The sequence below is a fragment of the Bos mutus genome, chromosome 17, assembly GCF_027580195.1.
Source record: "Bos mutus isolate GX-2022 chromosome 17, NWIPB_WYAK_1.1, whole genome shotgun sequence".
Taxonomy (NCBI): Eukaryota; Metazoa; Chordata; class Mammalia; order Artiodactyla; family Bovidae; genus Bos; species Bos mutus.
The window spans coordinates 54,408,813-54,425,359 of record NC_091633.1 but is presented as its reverse complement, the minus strand read 5'-3'; the positions used below and the strand labels follow the sequence as shown (position 1 = coordinate 54,425,359).

Sequence of the window (16,547 nt, the reverse complement as noted above, 5' to 3'; positions counted from 1 at the left end):
TTCATATACAAAAATCTGTACATGTTTAACGTACACAACTTGAATTTGGCGTAGTCTGCATCCATGAAACCATCACCACAATCTGTGCCATAGACTGGGTGTGTGATTTATGAGAAGGTTTCAAACAAATAAAAACTTATATCAAGAAAGGTCCGGAATCAGTTTTTCCCTTACACTGCTGCTGCTGCTGCTAAGTCGCTTCAGTCGTGTCCGACTCTGTGCGCAGAATATGATAAATCTGAATAAGAATTTTAAATATGCAGGTCGCCAGGGAAGATGGCCTGGAAAAATAGAAGCAGAATATTTTATTTTGATTTTAAATTACATAGGTAGCAAATACTTGATAGAAAAAAGAATTTCAAGAAATACAGAAATGTAAAAAGTGAATATGCTCAGTGCTTCAGTCATGCTGACCCTATGGACTGTAGCCTGCCAGGCTCCTCTGCCCATGGGAATTCCCAGGCAGGAATACTGGAGTGGGTTGCCATTCCCTTCTCCAGGGAATCTTCCCACCTCAGGGATCGAACCCAGGTCTACCACATTGCAGGCAGATTCTTTACCGTCTGAGCCATTAGGAACTAGTTATCTGTTTCTAAATCAGTATAAATAGCCAACATGTACATTTTTACTGCTGTCTTAGCTTCAGAGGCTTCAGAATTGTCACCAGTTTTGAGATCTTAACAGTTGACCTGTCTTTTCTTAAGTTAAATCTGGCTTATTATGTCAGAAACGTAAAGTCTGACCAACCAGATAGTTTATCCCACAAATGAGGAATGAATGGGAAAATTGACCTCATTTTTTAAATTGTCTTTTCAAGCAGCTGTTGTTTTCCAGTCTGCCCCTCCCGCACCCACCCCCGCCCCAGCCTTTTTTTTTTTTTTGGCCACATCATGCTACTTGCAGGGATGTACTTCCCTGACCAGGGATTAAACTTAAGCCCTGCCGTGAAAGCGCCAAGTCCTAACCACTGGGCTACCAAGCAGTTCCCCATTTCCCCCCCTTTCTAATGCAAAGAAGAGGATTGTCCTAAGATTAGGTAATTGGGACTCCTAACATCTGCTCTGGTCCTGATATAATGGTATTTGTGTGATGAGAGAGGAATCTTGAGGCTTTGTTGGTGTGGTTCTGGAGTCTCTCTGGCACCAGTAATTCGCTGGAGTACTGTAGGGGATTAAAAAATGTTTAGTATGCAAAATGCTTCAATATACACATCTCTGATTTTTATACAGTAATAATCCCAGATTCTGGGACATGTTAATTGTCCCAATTGTCCTCATCTCTGCCAAGATTTGTGGATGTAAAGACAATTTAGCAGGACTTCTCGAAATCTTAGAACGGAACAAGAAAAAGATATTTCAATGTAGAGTGGCTTTGGGCTGTGTGATATTAGGGCATCATGTGGTTTTTAGCCTGATTATGAAATAGAGATAAGTGAATTCATTCAGTTTTGTTTTGTTTTTTTAATGTTATTGATGCTTCCTCCTGACCTGCCAATTAGATTTCAAAGTATTATTTGTTACTCCATGACTTCATCCTCCTCTGCCCAAGACATTTTCTGATGTTGATTTGTTCCTAATGAATCTGGTTAAGAGGGCTCCTTGTAGTTAATCACTGACCAGATAACTTAAGAGAAGCTGCCCATCTGATGAGCCATGGAGAAGGGTGATATTTTCCAGGTGACAGGTCCACAGAGGAGTTCTTTTGTTGGGTTTTTAGAAAGCACTTGGTTGCATTTCAGAAAACTGGAGTTGGAACAGACTTCTGAAGTCATGTATCCCAACCTCCCACACAAGGCAAAAGTCCCTTCTATGTTGGTTTTGTTGGAACCAGGCTCAACAAATACATTCATCTGTATCCTAAGGAACAGTTCTGGCTGAGGCAGAGTTTTGTGATGGATGAGAAGAAAGGGAGAGGAAATGAGATGGAGAACTTTGAATACCCACCATTTGTTCAGCACTGGGCATACAGCCTTCACAGCAATCTGTGAAGTGGGTTTCATAGTCCTTTTTTACTTGTGAAGAAACTAAGGCACAGAGAGGTGAAGTGACCTGCCCCACATGACCTCACCGGTAGAAGCTGGAGCTGAGAGTCGAGCCAAGGTGAGTTCAATTCCAAAGCCACCCCTCTTCTCCCTGAATCTGCTCCCTTCCTCTCACAGGAAGCAAGGATATAGCTCCAAACTTCCCTGGCAGTCCAGTGATTAAGGCTTCGCACTTCCACTGCAGGGAGCCCAGGTTCAATCCCTGGTCAGGGAACTAAGATCCCACATGCCAAGGGAAAAAAAAAAAAAAGCTCTGATCCTGACCTTCTGTTTCATGCCTTCATTTTACTTGAGGTTACTCATTAGCTTTAATTGTGGAAAATTCAAAGGCATCCTGGGGTGAATTCAGTTACTTTCTTGTAGGAGCTTAAACAACTTGGGAGCTTGGCACATTGACGGGAGATTTTCCAGAGGAATCAGTTCAGAAGAGCCCTGCCCTAGCAAGTTGGCCTCCCTAAACTTGTTTCCTCATTTGAAAAATGGGGATAATTATTATCAACTTCTCCTAGTTGTCAAGACTGAGTGAAAAAGCCTGTAAAGACCTTAGAGTGGAGGGTACCTAGAAGGAGCTCTACTAGTAATTTTTTAAAAACTAGATCACCAGTCCATTTAAAAAAGGATATAACTCAGTTTAGGATATAACCCTTTATAATGGGTTTCCCTGGTGGCTCAGTCGGTAAAGAATCCACCAGCAATGCAGGAGATCTGGGTTCAGTCCCTGGGTCGGGAAGATCCCCTGGAGCAGGAAATGGCAATCCACTCCAATATTCTTGCCTGGAAAATTCCATGGACAGACGAGCCTGGCGGGCAACAGTCCATGGGGTCACGAAGAGTCAGACACGAATTAGCAATCAAACTCAGGAGCAGCCAGATGGAAGAGATGCACTGAGCAAAGTAAGAGGAAGGAGCATGTGGCTCCCAGACCCCCTCCAAGGGCATCACTCCCCCAGCGTCTTCACAAGTTCACCAACCCAGAAGCTCCCTACTTTTTTCCTATTACTCTGTCTGCACTTTTTCCCACACAATCAGATAACACCTCCATTTCCCCACATCATTGCCTTTTGTGTATGTGTGTGTGGTGATGATACTTAAGATCTAACTCTCTTGGGAGTTCCCTGGTGGCCTAGTGGTTAAGATTTCAGACTTTCACTGTCAAGACCCAGGTTCAATCCCTGGTCAGGGAACTGAGATCCCACAGCTATGTGGAATAGGGAAGAAAAAAGATCGACTCTCTTAGCAACTTTCGAGTATAAAAGTATTGTGAATTATAGTCACTATGCTGTATAGGGCCTTAGAAAGCATCACTACGAACAAAGCTAGTGGAGGTGATGGAATTCCAGTTGAGCTATTCCAAATCCTGAAAGATGATGCTGTGAAAGTGCTGCATTCAATATGCCAGCAAATTTGGAAAACTCAGCAGTGGCCACAGGACCGGAAAAGGTCCGTTTTCATTCCAATCCCAAAGAAAGGCAATGCCAAAGAATGCTCAAACTACCACACAATTGCAGTCATCTCACACGCTAGTAAAGTAATGCTCAAAATTCTCCAAGCCAGGCTTCAGCAATATGTGAACCGTGAACTTCTGATGTTCAAGCTGGTTTTAGAAAAGGCAGAGGAACCAGAGATCAAACTGCCAACATCTGCTGGATCGTGGAAAAAGCAAGAGAGTTCCAGAAAAACATCTATTTCTGCTTTATTGACTATGCCAAAGCCTTTGACTGTGTGGATCACAATAAACTGTGGAAAATTCTGAAAGAGATGGGTATACCAGACCACCTGATCTGCCTCTTGAGAAATTTGTATGCAGGTCAGGAAGCAACAGTTAGAACTGGACATGGAACAACAGACTGGTTCCAAATAGGAAAAGCAGTTCGTCAAGGCTGTATATTGTCACCCTGCTTATTTAACTTAAATGCAGAGTACATCATGAGAAACGCTGGGCTGGAAGAAACACAAGCTGGAATCAAGATTGCCGGGAGAAATAGCAATAACCTCAGATATGCAGATGACACCACCCTTATGGCAGAAAGTGAAGAAGAACTAAAAAGCCTCTTGATGAAAGTGAAAGAGGAGAGTGAAAAAGTTGGCTTAAAGCTCAACATTCAGAAAACGAAGATCATGGCATCCGGTCCCACCACTTCATGGGAAATGGATGGGGAAACAGTGGAAACAGTGTCAGACTTTATTTTTCTGGGCTCCAAAATCACTACAGATGATGACTGCAGCCATGAAATTAAAAGACGCTTACTCCTTGGAAGGAAAGTTATGACTAACCTAGATAGCATACTGAACAGCAGAGACATTACTTTGCCAACAAAGGTTCGTCTAGTCAAGGCTAAGGTTTTTCCTATGGTCATGTATGGATATGAGAGTTGGACTGTGAAGAAGGCTGAGCGCCAAAGAATTGATGCTTTTGAACTGTGGTGTTGGAGAAGACTCTTGAGAGTCCCTTGGACTGCAAGGAGATCCCACCAGTCCGTTCTGAAGGAGATCAGCCCTGGGATTTCTTTGGAAGGAATGATGCTAAAGCTGAAACTCCAGTACTTTGGCCACCTCATGCGAAGAGTTGATTCATTGGAAAAGACCCTGATGCTGGGAGGGATTGGGGGCAGGAGAAGGGGATGACGGAGGATGAGATGGCTGGATGGCATCACTGACTCAATGGGCGTGAGTCTCAGTGAACTCCAGGAGTTGGTGATGGACAGGGAGGCCTGGCGTGCTGCGATTCATGGGGTCGAAAAGAGTCGGACACGACTGAGTGACTGATCTGATCTAATCGGATGCTGTATATCCTCAGAACTTACTCATCTTATAACTGGAAGTTTGTACCCTTTGACCAACATATCCGCATTTCCCCACCCTCCAGCCCTTGGCGTCCACTACTCTTTACTAGTCTGTTTCGAGGAGTTAGACTTTTCTGTTTTTATTTATTTTTTATTTCAAATTTTTTGGCCATGCCAAAAGGCATGTGGGATCCTAACTCCCCAACCAGGGATTGAACCCTCACCCCCTGCCTTGGAAGTGAGGGGTTGTAACCCCTGGACTGCTCGGGAAATCCCAAGTTAAGCTTTTTTAGGTTCCACATATGAGTGGGGACATAGAGTATTTGTCTTTGTCTGACTTACTTGACTTAACACAATGCCCACAAGAGCAAGGATGGATTATTATTGTTATGATTTTTTACTATTATATTTTATTACTGATATTACTATTATCAGTTAACAGTGGCCAGCAGGGTTTTCCCAGGGCTTATTTTTACAGAGCAAAACTCAATTTCACTGATTGCTCTTCACATATCCTGCTGTTATCTTGAAACTTTATAACAATCAGAAGCTACAGACTCATAGATCTATTAAAAGGTAAGAAATTTTGAAGATAGAACACAGGATTACATGGTTGCATGACAGAGCTCCATTCAGTTTGCTTGTCACATCCTGGAGGAAGTTGGCATTTCTGGTTGGATAGAGCCCTAGCAGATGACTTGGGTTTTTTATTGCTGTTCTTCTTTACTTAGTTCTCAATATTTTAAGAGATAATATGTAATATACTGTTGTATGCTGGTGATATCTCAATTTTTTAAAAAAGAGCATTTAAAAAATATATATTGTCATGTAGCAAATTTGGCCTTGGAATATAGAATGAAGCAGGGCAAAGGCTGAGAGAGTTTTGCCAAGAGAACACACTGGTCATAGCAAACACCCTCTTACAACAACACAAGAGAAGACTCTACGCATGGACATCACCAGATGGTCAACACTGAAATCAGATTGATTATATTCTTTGCAGCCAAAGATGGAGAAGCTCTATACCATCAGCAAAAACAAGACCAGGAGTTGACTGTGGCTCAGATCATGAACTCCTTATTGCCAAATTCAGACTTAAATTGAAGAAAGTAGGGAAAACCACTAGACCATTCAGGTATGACCTAAATCAAATCCCCTATGATTATACAGTGGAAGTGAGAAATAGATTTAAGGGACTAGATCTGATAGATAGAGTGCCTGATGAGCTATGGCATGAGGTTCGTGACATTGTACAGGAGACAGGCATCAAGACCATCCCCATGGAAAAGAAATGCAAAAAAGCAAAATGGCTGTCTGGGGAGGCCTTAAAATAGGGGTGAAAAGAAGAGAAGCGAAAAGCAAAGGAGAAAAGGAAAGATATAAGCATCTGACTGCAGAGTTCCAAAGAATAGCAAGGAGAGAGAAGAAAGCCTTCCTCAGCAATCAATGCAAACAAATAGAGGAAAACAACAGAATGGGAAAGACTAGTGATCTCTTCAAGAAAATTAGAGATACCAAGGGAACATTTCATGCAAAGATGGGCTCGATTGATAAAGGACAGAAATGGTATGGACCTAACAGAAGCAGAAGATATTAAGAAGAGATGGCAAGAATACACAGAAGAACTGTACAAAAAAGATCTTCACGACCAAGATAATCACGATGGTGTGATCACTGACCTAGAGCCAGACATCCTGGAATGTGAAGTCAAGTGGGCCTTAGAAAGCATCACTATGAACAAAGCTAGTGGAGGTGATGGAATTCCAGTGGAGCTATTCCAAATCCTGAAAGATGATGCTGTGAAAATGCTGCACTCAATATGCCAGCAAATTTGGAAAACTCAGCAGTGGCCACAGCACTAGAAAAGGTCAGTTTTTATTCCAATCCCAAAGAAAGGCAATGCCAAAGAATGCTCAAACTACTGCACAATTGCACTCATCTCACACGCTAGTAAAGGAATGCTCAAAATTCCGCAAGCCAGGCTTCAGTAGTACGTGAACCGGGAACTTCCTGATGTTCAAGCTGGTTTTAGAAGGCAGAGGAACCAGAGATCAAATTGCCAACATCCACCAGATCGTTGAAAAAGCAAGAGAGTTCCAGAAAAACATCTATTTCTGCTTTATTGACTAAACCAAAGCCTTTGACTGTGTGGATCACAATAAACTGTGGAAAATTCTGAAAGAGATGGGAATACCAGACCACCTGATCTGCCTCTTGAGAAATTTGTATGCAGGTCAGGAAGCAACAGTTAGAACTGGACATGGAACAACAGACTGATTCCAAATAGGAAAAGGAGTACATCAAGGCTGTATATTGTCACCCTGCTTATTTAACTTAAATGCAGAGTACATCATGAGAAACGCTGGGCTGGAAGAAGCACAAGCTGGAATCAAGATTGCCGGGAGAAATAGCAATAACCTCAAATATGCAGAAGACACCACCCTTATGGCAGAAAGTGAAGAGGAACTAAAAAGCCTTTTGATGAAAGTGAAAGAGGAGAGTGAAAAAGTTGGCTTAAAGCTCAACATTCAGAAAATGAAGATCATGGCATCTGGTCCCATCACTTCATGGGAAATAGATGGGGAAACAGTGGAAACAGTGTCAGACTTTTTTTTTTTTTGACTCGAAAATCACTGCAGATGGTGATTGCAGCCATGAAATTAAAAGATGCTTACTCCTTGGAAGGAAAGTTATGACCAACCTAGATAGCATACTGAAAAGCAGAGACATTACTTTGCCAACAAAGGTCCATCTAGTCAAGGCTGTGGTTTTTCCTGTGGTCATGTATGGATGCGAGAGTTGGACTGTGAAGAAGGCTGAGCACTGAAGAATTGATGCTTTTGAACTGTGGTGTTGGAGAAGACTCTTGAGAGTCCCTTGGACTGCAAGGAAATCCAACCAATCCAACCTAAAGGAGATCAGTCCTGGGTGTTCTTTGGAAGGAATGATGCTAAAGCTGAAACTCCTGTACTTTGGCCACCTCATGCGAAGAGTTGTCTCATTGGAAAAGACTCTGATGCTGGGAGGGATTGGGGGCAGGAGGAGAAGGGGAGGACAGAGGATGAGATGGCTGGATGGCATCACCAACTCAATGGACATGAGTCTGAGTGAACTCCGGGAGATGGTGATGGACAGGGAGGCCTGGCGTGCTGCAATTCATGGGGTCACAAAGAGTCGGACACTACTGAGTGACTGAAGTGAACTGAACAATGTTTTAAACTTAGTCAAAAGTTAATTTGGCTAGAGATAGGAGTTTAAAGTAGAATTACCCTTCATTTAAAATATCTTTCATCTTCCCTGGGTGTGCAGTGGTTGCCCAATGCAGGGGTCCTAGATTTGGTCCCGAGTTAGGGAACTGGATCCCACATTCTGCAACTGAAGAGCCCATGTGCTGCAACTAGGACCTAGCATGACCAATAAATAAATAAATAATTTTTAAATAAAATTTCCCTCTAGGTTCTGTACCAGACAGAAGGAAGGCAACACGGTGCTGGAGGGAGCACAGCTTATGCCTCAGGAGCTGGAAAGCCCCAAACCTTCTAGAGCCCAAAATGTGAAGGAAAAGCCAAAGCTGTTTAGTCTCCTAAGAACACTTTTGTGTATTTAGATATTAAAGAGAATTCTTCAGTGAAAATAGTTGAATAGATTGCAGATGTATCTGCCTAGGTAAACAACTATAAAATTTTTTCATTTCTTTGTAAGTTAGGTTTTCTCATTTAACTTAATACTGGAAAATTAAGTACAAGAGCTTTGATAAAACAGATAAAAATGGTCTGTGTGTATATGGGAAGAAGGAAATCTAATTAAAACTGATTTTTAAATTTTCTCCATGTTTTCAAGTTATTTGATTCAAGTGCTGGTACTGGAAAAATCAAACCATTTTTTGTAGCTTCTTAACATACTAAAATATCTGCCAAGTGTTGAAAGAAATTTTAAGAAAATACAAGTCAAGAACATTGGGTGTGGTATGATCCCATTTTTGTTAAAACAGCCACCACGCAAGGTTGGAAAATGCATAATGTATTAATGGAAAAAAAAAGTCTTAAATGATATATGCCAAACTGAGTAAGAGTGTACAGGGGTTTCTGCTTTCCACATCTTTGTAGTGTTTGATTTGCTTTATGTTTGTTTGTTCGTTTTACAATGAATATGTTTTACTTTTTTCACTTAAGCATTTATTTCATCCTTCCCTCAGAGAGGAATCTTTCTAGCTGGGTTTTTTAAAAGTAAATCTAGAGCAGTGTTGTTCATTTCTTTGTCTACTCCAGGGTCTCATAACCAGTTCCCTAGTGCTGCTGTTTTAAGCTAAGTTTCTCAGTAAAAAGCTCACCGTCATATACATGAAAGTGCGTGCTATTTTAATAATAACACTAGGACGGCCCAGAGGGATGGTATGGGGAGGGAGGAGGGAGGAGGGTTTGGGATGGGGAACACATGTATACCTATGGCAGATTCATTTTGATATTTGGCAAAACTAATACAAATATGTAAAGTTTAAAAATAAAAAAATAATTAAAAAAATAAAATAAAATAAAATTTTCCATTCCAGCATAAAAAGCAAAAAAAAAAAATAATAATAACAGTTGTTATTCGAGCCGTCGTTATGTCCTCACATCTTCTGAGCACTTGCTGTGTATTAAACCTTGTAATCCTGAATAGCCTCATTAGTAGCTGCCGTTCACAAATGGAGAAATAAAGCACAGAGTTTAAGAAACTTTCCTCACTTGCAATTGAGTGGCTACAAGATAATGCCATTTTCTCACAGTTGATTTCTTTTTTAAATGCACATACACTTCATATAAAAAATTCTCCCTGCGCTTGAGAAATACTCTTAACATGCTCATGTTCCCTCTCAATTGCCTCTTCTCAGAGCAAGATTATCCCAGTTTCACTCTTTCATTTAGGAAATAGCGCTTGAAGATATGCTGTGTTTATATGTGAGGGGAGAAATACATAATGCCCGATTTGTTCCTGTAAAGGGCTTACAATCTATTTAGAGAAACGGGGCCCATAAGCTGATCATGGATAAAGACGTGGCACTTCCTGTACCCGTCCATGACTAGTCTCCAGCGACTGTGGTCACAGAGGTCAAGGTAGCCTCCTTTGGAAGCAGGGCTCCATGTGGGGGAAGGGTAGGCTCCAGGGAGGCCGATGATGAGCACCCTTTATAGCATAACTCCCTGTGCCATTTCAGCAAGAAAAAGATTAGAAAGTTTTCCCTCCATAGCTACTTCTCAAATATGACTGGATACTAACAATTAAGTGCAACATAATGCCATTTTCTCATAGTTGATTTCTTTTTTAAATAGAAAAAGACCAGAGGTTGGAGAATATTCATTCTTTTCCCAAAGTTATTTTTGTTTTGAATGATAAAAAGGCAAATGTAACCCATAACTTTTTTTTTTTTTTTCCTGAAGGCATCCTCAGGAATTTAAAAAGTTTAGTTACACATGTTTTAAGGGAAGAAGCAGGGAAAACAGAGTATAGAAGCTAAGATACATAGAGGTGTGCTTGAGGCCAGTGAATAATGTAAGCAGGGGCTTCTAGAGCAGAAGTCGGACAAACCTTTTCTGCCCAGGGGGAGATAATAAATATTTTAGGCTTTGGGGGCCACGTATGGCCTCTGTTGCAATTATTCAACTCTGCTGTTGTGATATGAAAGCAGCCACAGAGGATACGGAAAGGAATGTTCGTGGCCGTGTTCCAGTAAAACTGTATTTACAAAAACAGGCAGCCAGCTATGGTTTGCCAGCCTCTTCGGGAGGAAAAAGTTAGAGAAAGAAGTGGTGCCTTTAACATCAGACTAAGAAGGTTTTTTTATTTTATTTCCTAAGTGACAGAAGATTTCAGAGCCTTATCATTTTTTATTGCCTTGGAGATCACAGTTCCTATGATAACATGTCCCTTTTTTGTTATCAGATTCCACCCAAGTTACCAAAACAATTTACCAAGGAAGCTAAGCTGTTTCCTCAGGCAGGGGCTGGAAAACAATGCAGTAAGTTTTGCTCTCCAAAGTCTTATGACTTTGCATTTGGGAATCTTAGGTTTATTGAGCTATAGGAAATAGCAGTTTGTTCTTAGGATTATGATACTAATAAGGGTGGGCTCTGCTGGAAGGGAGGGGGAGACAAGCTACTGGACATGACCAGGGGGAAATATGTGCAAATCCACATGATCGTTTAACTGATTCTTGAGACCCATGCCTTGTAGATTTCATCATAAACCTAAGAAATATTGGCAGTCTAGTCTGTCAGGGGATAATTCTGCCCAAACACACACAGTAACATTTTGAATGCCACTGAGAATTCAGTCAATAGGGTTGCTAGGTTTAACAAATAAAAATCCAGGCCACCCAGTTAAAATGGTATTCCAAGTGGCTCACTGGTAAAGAATCTGCCTGCAAGACAGGAGACCTGGGTTCAATCCTCTGGGTTGGGAAGATCCCCTTGGAATAGGAAGTGGTGACCCATCCCAAAATTCTTGCCTGGAAAATTCCATGGACAGAGGAGCCTGGCAGGCTACAGTCCATGGGGTCGCAAAGAGTCAGACATGACTGAGCGCACACACACACACACACACACACACATAAGCAACAAAAAATGTTTTAGTATAACTATGTCCTGTTCAATATTTGGGACATAATTATGCTAAAAAAGTTATTTGTTATTTATCTGAAACTCCACTGAGCATCCTGTATTTTATCTGGTAATTCCCCAAGTCAAAATGGATAATTAAATAGTTTTTTGTCCTGTCTGTTGTATCATTATATCGGTTGATTGGTTACCCTTCACCAAGATTGTTCTTTTCTTTTTTTTTTCGTGGTTGAAATCTAATGACAGTGTAATCTCATTAATTCCAACCTCCCTAATTTAGACTTTTGATTATTGATGCAAGGGCTTTGCTGAAGTACACCTTCATCTCTACATGAATTTACTAGGCCTATTTATCATCGATCATACAAACAAAACTGAAAGAGAATGATTGATCTCTTTGGGAGACTACAGATAGTCTAATTACATTGTAATCAGAGGGTATCGTTATTTCAACTGTGCTTTTCTTTAATAATTACAGATCGTTCTATCATTCATTAACAGCAAGATAAGACTGTTCCAGGCAGAGTCAGGTGCAGCCACATCCATCCCCATGGCTCCCTCCTGTCCCCAGTCCCTGTCTCCTGGTTTTATGGCTGTCTTGTTCATAATGCTTCCTAGATCCTCATACAACTGTACTCACTACTTGAAGCCATCCTATAAATATGTTAGTTGAATTAATGAATGAGTGTTATCTGTGCATGTTAAAATAATCAAACTGTTTGTTGCTAAGCATCTTATGTTTTAATTGTAAAAAAAATAATAATTTGAGTTGGTCTTTCCCTTTATTCCAAATTTCAGTTCATGAAGGAATTTTTGGATAAAGTTAGCTTTGTTGCATAATGGCCTTTGCAAGGCTGACACTCAAAATATGTTATGAAATCCAAAAAGTGCTTTATGAGGAGAGAAAAAAAGGTTCTTATAAAATCACCATAAACCACCCCTGTGAGCTTTCTTCAGTTTTGGGACTATGGGTCTCAAACTTTCTATCAGGCTACTAATGAATCTGCCTACAATGCAGGAGACTCAAATAACTGGATTTGATCTCTGGATTAGGAAGATCCCCTGGAGAACGAAACGTCAACCCACTCCAGTATTCTTGCTTTGAGACTCCCATGGACCGAGGAGCCTGGCAAGCTACAGTCTACGGGGTCACAAAAGAGCTGGACATGACTAAAGTGACTAAACAACAGCAATTGGTGTTAGTCAGGGTTAGCCTGCCGTCTTCCATACTTTACCCCCATTGCCCATGATTACACACACGTCACACATAGACACACACACAAGTACCTCCCCAGATAGCTTCCAAAGAGATGGAAGGGGATACTTTTGAATGGATACTAACTGTGGTTGTCACCATAAATAATGCATTAATAGTGTAAGACAGATAGGTAGACATCTACATGTTCTAAACCATGTTTGTATTATTGGAGACCACTCTATACAAGCCATCTAAAGACCCTTGAGAACTCCCAGTGAGTTCTGGACCACTCATGAGGGAAGTTAAGCAGGAGTGGTTTATGTGTGGAAAGGGTAACACCAGCATTTCTGTTGCCTGGTGTTGGTCAGCGTCTAGCCTTGGAAACTTAGTGTGCTTAGTCACTCAGTTGTATCCAATTCTTTGTGACCCCATGGACTGTAGCTCACCAGGCTCCTCTGTCCAAGGGGATTCTCCAGGCAAGAATACTGGAGTGGGTTGCCATGCATTCCTCCAGCGGATCTTCCCAATCCAGGGATCAAACCCATGTCTCCTGCATTGCAGGCAGATTCTTTACCATCTGAGCCCCCAGGGAAGACCCAGGAAACATAACTTAGATGAGGCTTATTCTATTTCCACTTGTGGTTTCTTTCTCTTGTACTTCTTTCAGTAGAAAAACTGGATTTAATAGGAGCTAGGAGATTAGGAATTAGATCTTCCTCTGTTTCTAATCCTACCCATATCTCTGGAGTATTTTTCCCTAGCAGTCTCAGAGAACTCAGGAGGATGTACTGAGTACAGGTGGTCATTGGAACAGAGGTGGGCATGATACGGTCCTTTCTTTTAGGAGAGTTGAGTCGAGGTCTCACTCTCCTCTTTTGTTCTCCCTTGTCTCACAGCACCCTGGAGGGATATTATGTGGACGATGCCCTGCAGGGCCAGGGAGTTTACACTTACGAGGATGGAGGAGTTCTCCAGGGCACATATGTAGACGGAGAGCTGAATGGACCGGCCCAGGAGTACGACACAGACGGGAGGCTGATCTTCAAGGGACAATACAAAGATAACATTCGGCATGGAGTGTGCTGGATATACTACCCAGTAAGTCTTGTCACTGCTCATTTTGCTGAAAAATAGCATGTTTTAAGACAAGGCTTTGAGTCTTCCCAATGAAGAATAAAATGTATTCTCTGTGTTAGAAAACGTGAGACTGTGAAAACTTGAGAGCCAGTAGCTGAAGCCAACAACTTAGGGGGGTTGTCCTCTCACTGTGAAACAGTTGACTTAAATTGTCCTCCGATCTGCTGTAAATTCCTCTTCAGGGTGGCTTTGGAAAGAAATGATTAGTCACAATTAAAACAAAATGGAGGAGACTTCCCTGGTGGTCAAGTGGCCAAGACTCCATGCTCCCAATTCAGGGGGCCTGGGTTTGATCCTACGGTAAATATCTTTTAAAAAATTAAAAGAAAACCAAACTGAGACAAACTGGCTTGATTATATCACCAATAAAAACAAAAATACATTGATTTTAAAAAATATTTCTTTGGGATATAGAAAGAATGTTGGAATGTTTCATTGTTGTAATTAATTTTATTCTCTCTCATATGTAAGAATGATTCCAACAATTTCACATCTTTTTGGACTTATTACACTATTGGTACTTGGCTTTCCAATCCCCCTCCCCATTTTTTGGTTTATATTGCTTAAATCAAGGTGATTAAAATTAACTAGCCTTTGAATATTTGATAACATTTTATGATCTTTCTGGAGTTGACTAGAGCAGAAAGAAGCAGCAAAAACCCATGGCTGGGAATTAATGCTGTAATTTTTGTTTGCATTTCAAATACCCCATCTGTTCTTAGTGAGTTTCCAGAAAATGTTTCAGAAAATAGACCTGCAAAAATATTTTATCTAATATTTTATTTTGTCCGGAGCTTAAGTCAAAATATGTTTTTTCTTAGTCTTAATCCTTTCCTTTTATGATTTAAAAGTATCAATAAAAACAAAGTCTCTATTATATGTATAACAGGAAAAGTAATACCAGGAAAATCTACTTACACATTATTGTTGCTGAAAAATAAGTTATACTCTAGCCAAAGAAAAAAATTGTGAAACATTCTTTTTAATAATTATTAAAGCATTTATACATTCTCTTGGTAGGATCTGCAGTAGCTCAGAAGTTTCTGTTACAGAGGGAGAAGAGGTGGAGGTACTTACCAGATTAGGAAGCCTGAAACTTCTGTTGGTTCGTCACTAGGCAGAATAAGCTTCCTACCGCCCCGTGCTAGGGAGCTGCCCATAGCACAGTGAATCTTGAAGTCAGGGAAAGTGGCATTCCTCCTGGGGGTTGAAATGAGGGAAATGCAGTTGATTACAAGATTCTCCCACTACTTGTAATTTTACTTGTAACTATGATCAATTTAAGTCCCTAGAGGAGATCAAAGATGCACTGAGGTGAATGGACCTGACTCACTCAATGTAGTTGCAGTTTGAAACCTAAAATGTGCAGCTGCATTTTAGCTTTCAGCTTGAATTAGTGTCCTTTTAAACACCAAGAGAGGACTCCACCTTAGAAAGGAAGAAGCACTGGGGAGTTACAAGCTGTCAAAATTAACTTGGTTGATGACATTTTGTGTATAGTATCTGTTGGCATTGGGGCCAGGCGTGAGGCTGGTGATCACATCCCACTGCTCTGATCTCCAGGTTGAGAATCAATTAAGAAGTGGGCCTCCCTGATGGGTCAGACAGTAAAGGGTCTGCCCGAAATGCAGGAGATCTGGATTCGGTCCCTGGATATGGCAACCCACTGCAATATTCTTACCTGGAGAATTCCATGGACAGAGGAGCCCAAAGGGCTACAGTCCATAAGGTCACAAAGAGTCAGACTCAACTGAGCAATTAAGAAATGGACATAGGTGTCAGGGATCAGGACTTCATTATGGCAGAGTTAGAATGCAGAGGTGTCATGGGTTTCTACTTCTACCCCTCTGAACTAAACAGATGGGCCAGGTGCCCACAGAGCAGCTAGAAAGCTGCAGGTTTCCCTTGGGGAGTAGGGCTGCCTGGGGGAGCTTCCCCAAGGAGAAGAGAGGGTGAGAGGAGAGCAGGTGCAGCCCATGGGTGCTGCCAGTTCTCAGAACAGGTGAGCAAAAATGCAGAACATGTGACAGCAGTCTTTATCCTGTTAACCCCAACCTGGCAGAGATGGGTGTCAGATCCTGCCTTCTCACCGATCAAGTGAAGGATTCCTCTTCCCATAGGGGGAGCCACTGAGCAGAGGAGAGAGGGGAGCAGCTTTCCCTCTGCTCCCCCGGCCCAGCCAACAAGGAAGTGTTTTGTGACTTGAGGTCAAAGTAGGAACAAAGCGAGGCAAAAAATAATGATCCTCCATACAGGATTTGTAATCTCATTCTAAGGGTGCTGCTGCTGCTGCCAAGGGTAGTTTATTTCTTTTGAAAGTTTACCTTGGTACAGTGATGGAGAGTTTTCATTAAAAACTCATTTTTCTTTCCCTGGTAGCTCAGTCGGTAAAGAATCTGCCTGCAGCAATGCAGGAGACCCGAGTTCAATCCATGGGTGAGGAAGATCCCCTGGAGAAGGAAATGGCATTCCACTCCAGTATCCTGGAGAATCCCATGGACAGAGGAGCCTGGAGGGCTACAGTCCATGGGGTCATGAAGTCGGACACGACTTAGCAACTAAAACCACCAACTCCTTTCTGAAATAAAAGAATCTCTGCTTTATTGTTCTGGACAAATAAAATCACTTGCCCCCAAAACGAAGTTTAAAGCACGTAAGGGGGGAGAAAACCTGAGACCCTAGAAAGACAGAATGCTGAATAAATAGTAATCTTGATGGCTTAATTAGTTACAGTGTGTGAGGAGCTCATGTGCTCTAACACCACTCAGCTGTCTTCATCACTGCAAGTCTGAAGG

At 41.5% G+C, this 16,547-nt stretch overlaps 1 protein-coding gene across 2 annotated transcripts in view; it reads left to right on the top strand.

Annotated features, from left to right (window-relative positions):
- SETD7 (SET domain containing 7, histone lysine methyltransferase) overlaps positions 1–16,547 on the top strand; it is a 57,277-nt gene that overhangs the window by 15,866 nt on the left and 24,864 nt on the right. For both annotated transcript variants that reach the window (XM_070386556.1, XM_070386557.1), the window contains exon 4: positions 13,512–13,713. In XM_070386556.1, coding sequence (XP_070242657.1) covers positions 13,512–13,713 — 202 coding nt within the window. The remainder of the gene's footprint in view (positions 1–13,511; positions 13,714–16,547) is intronic.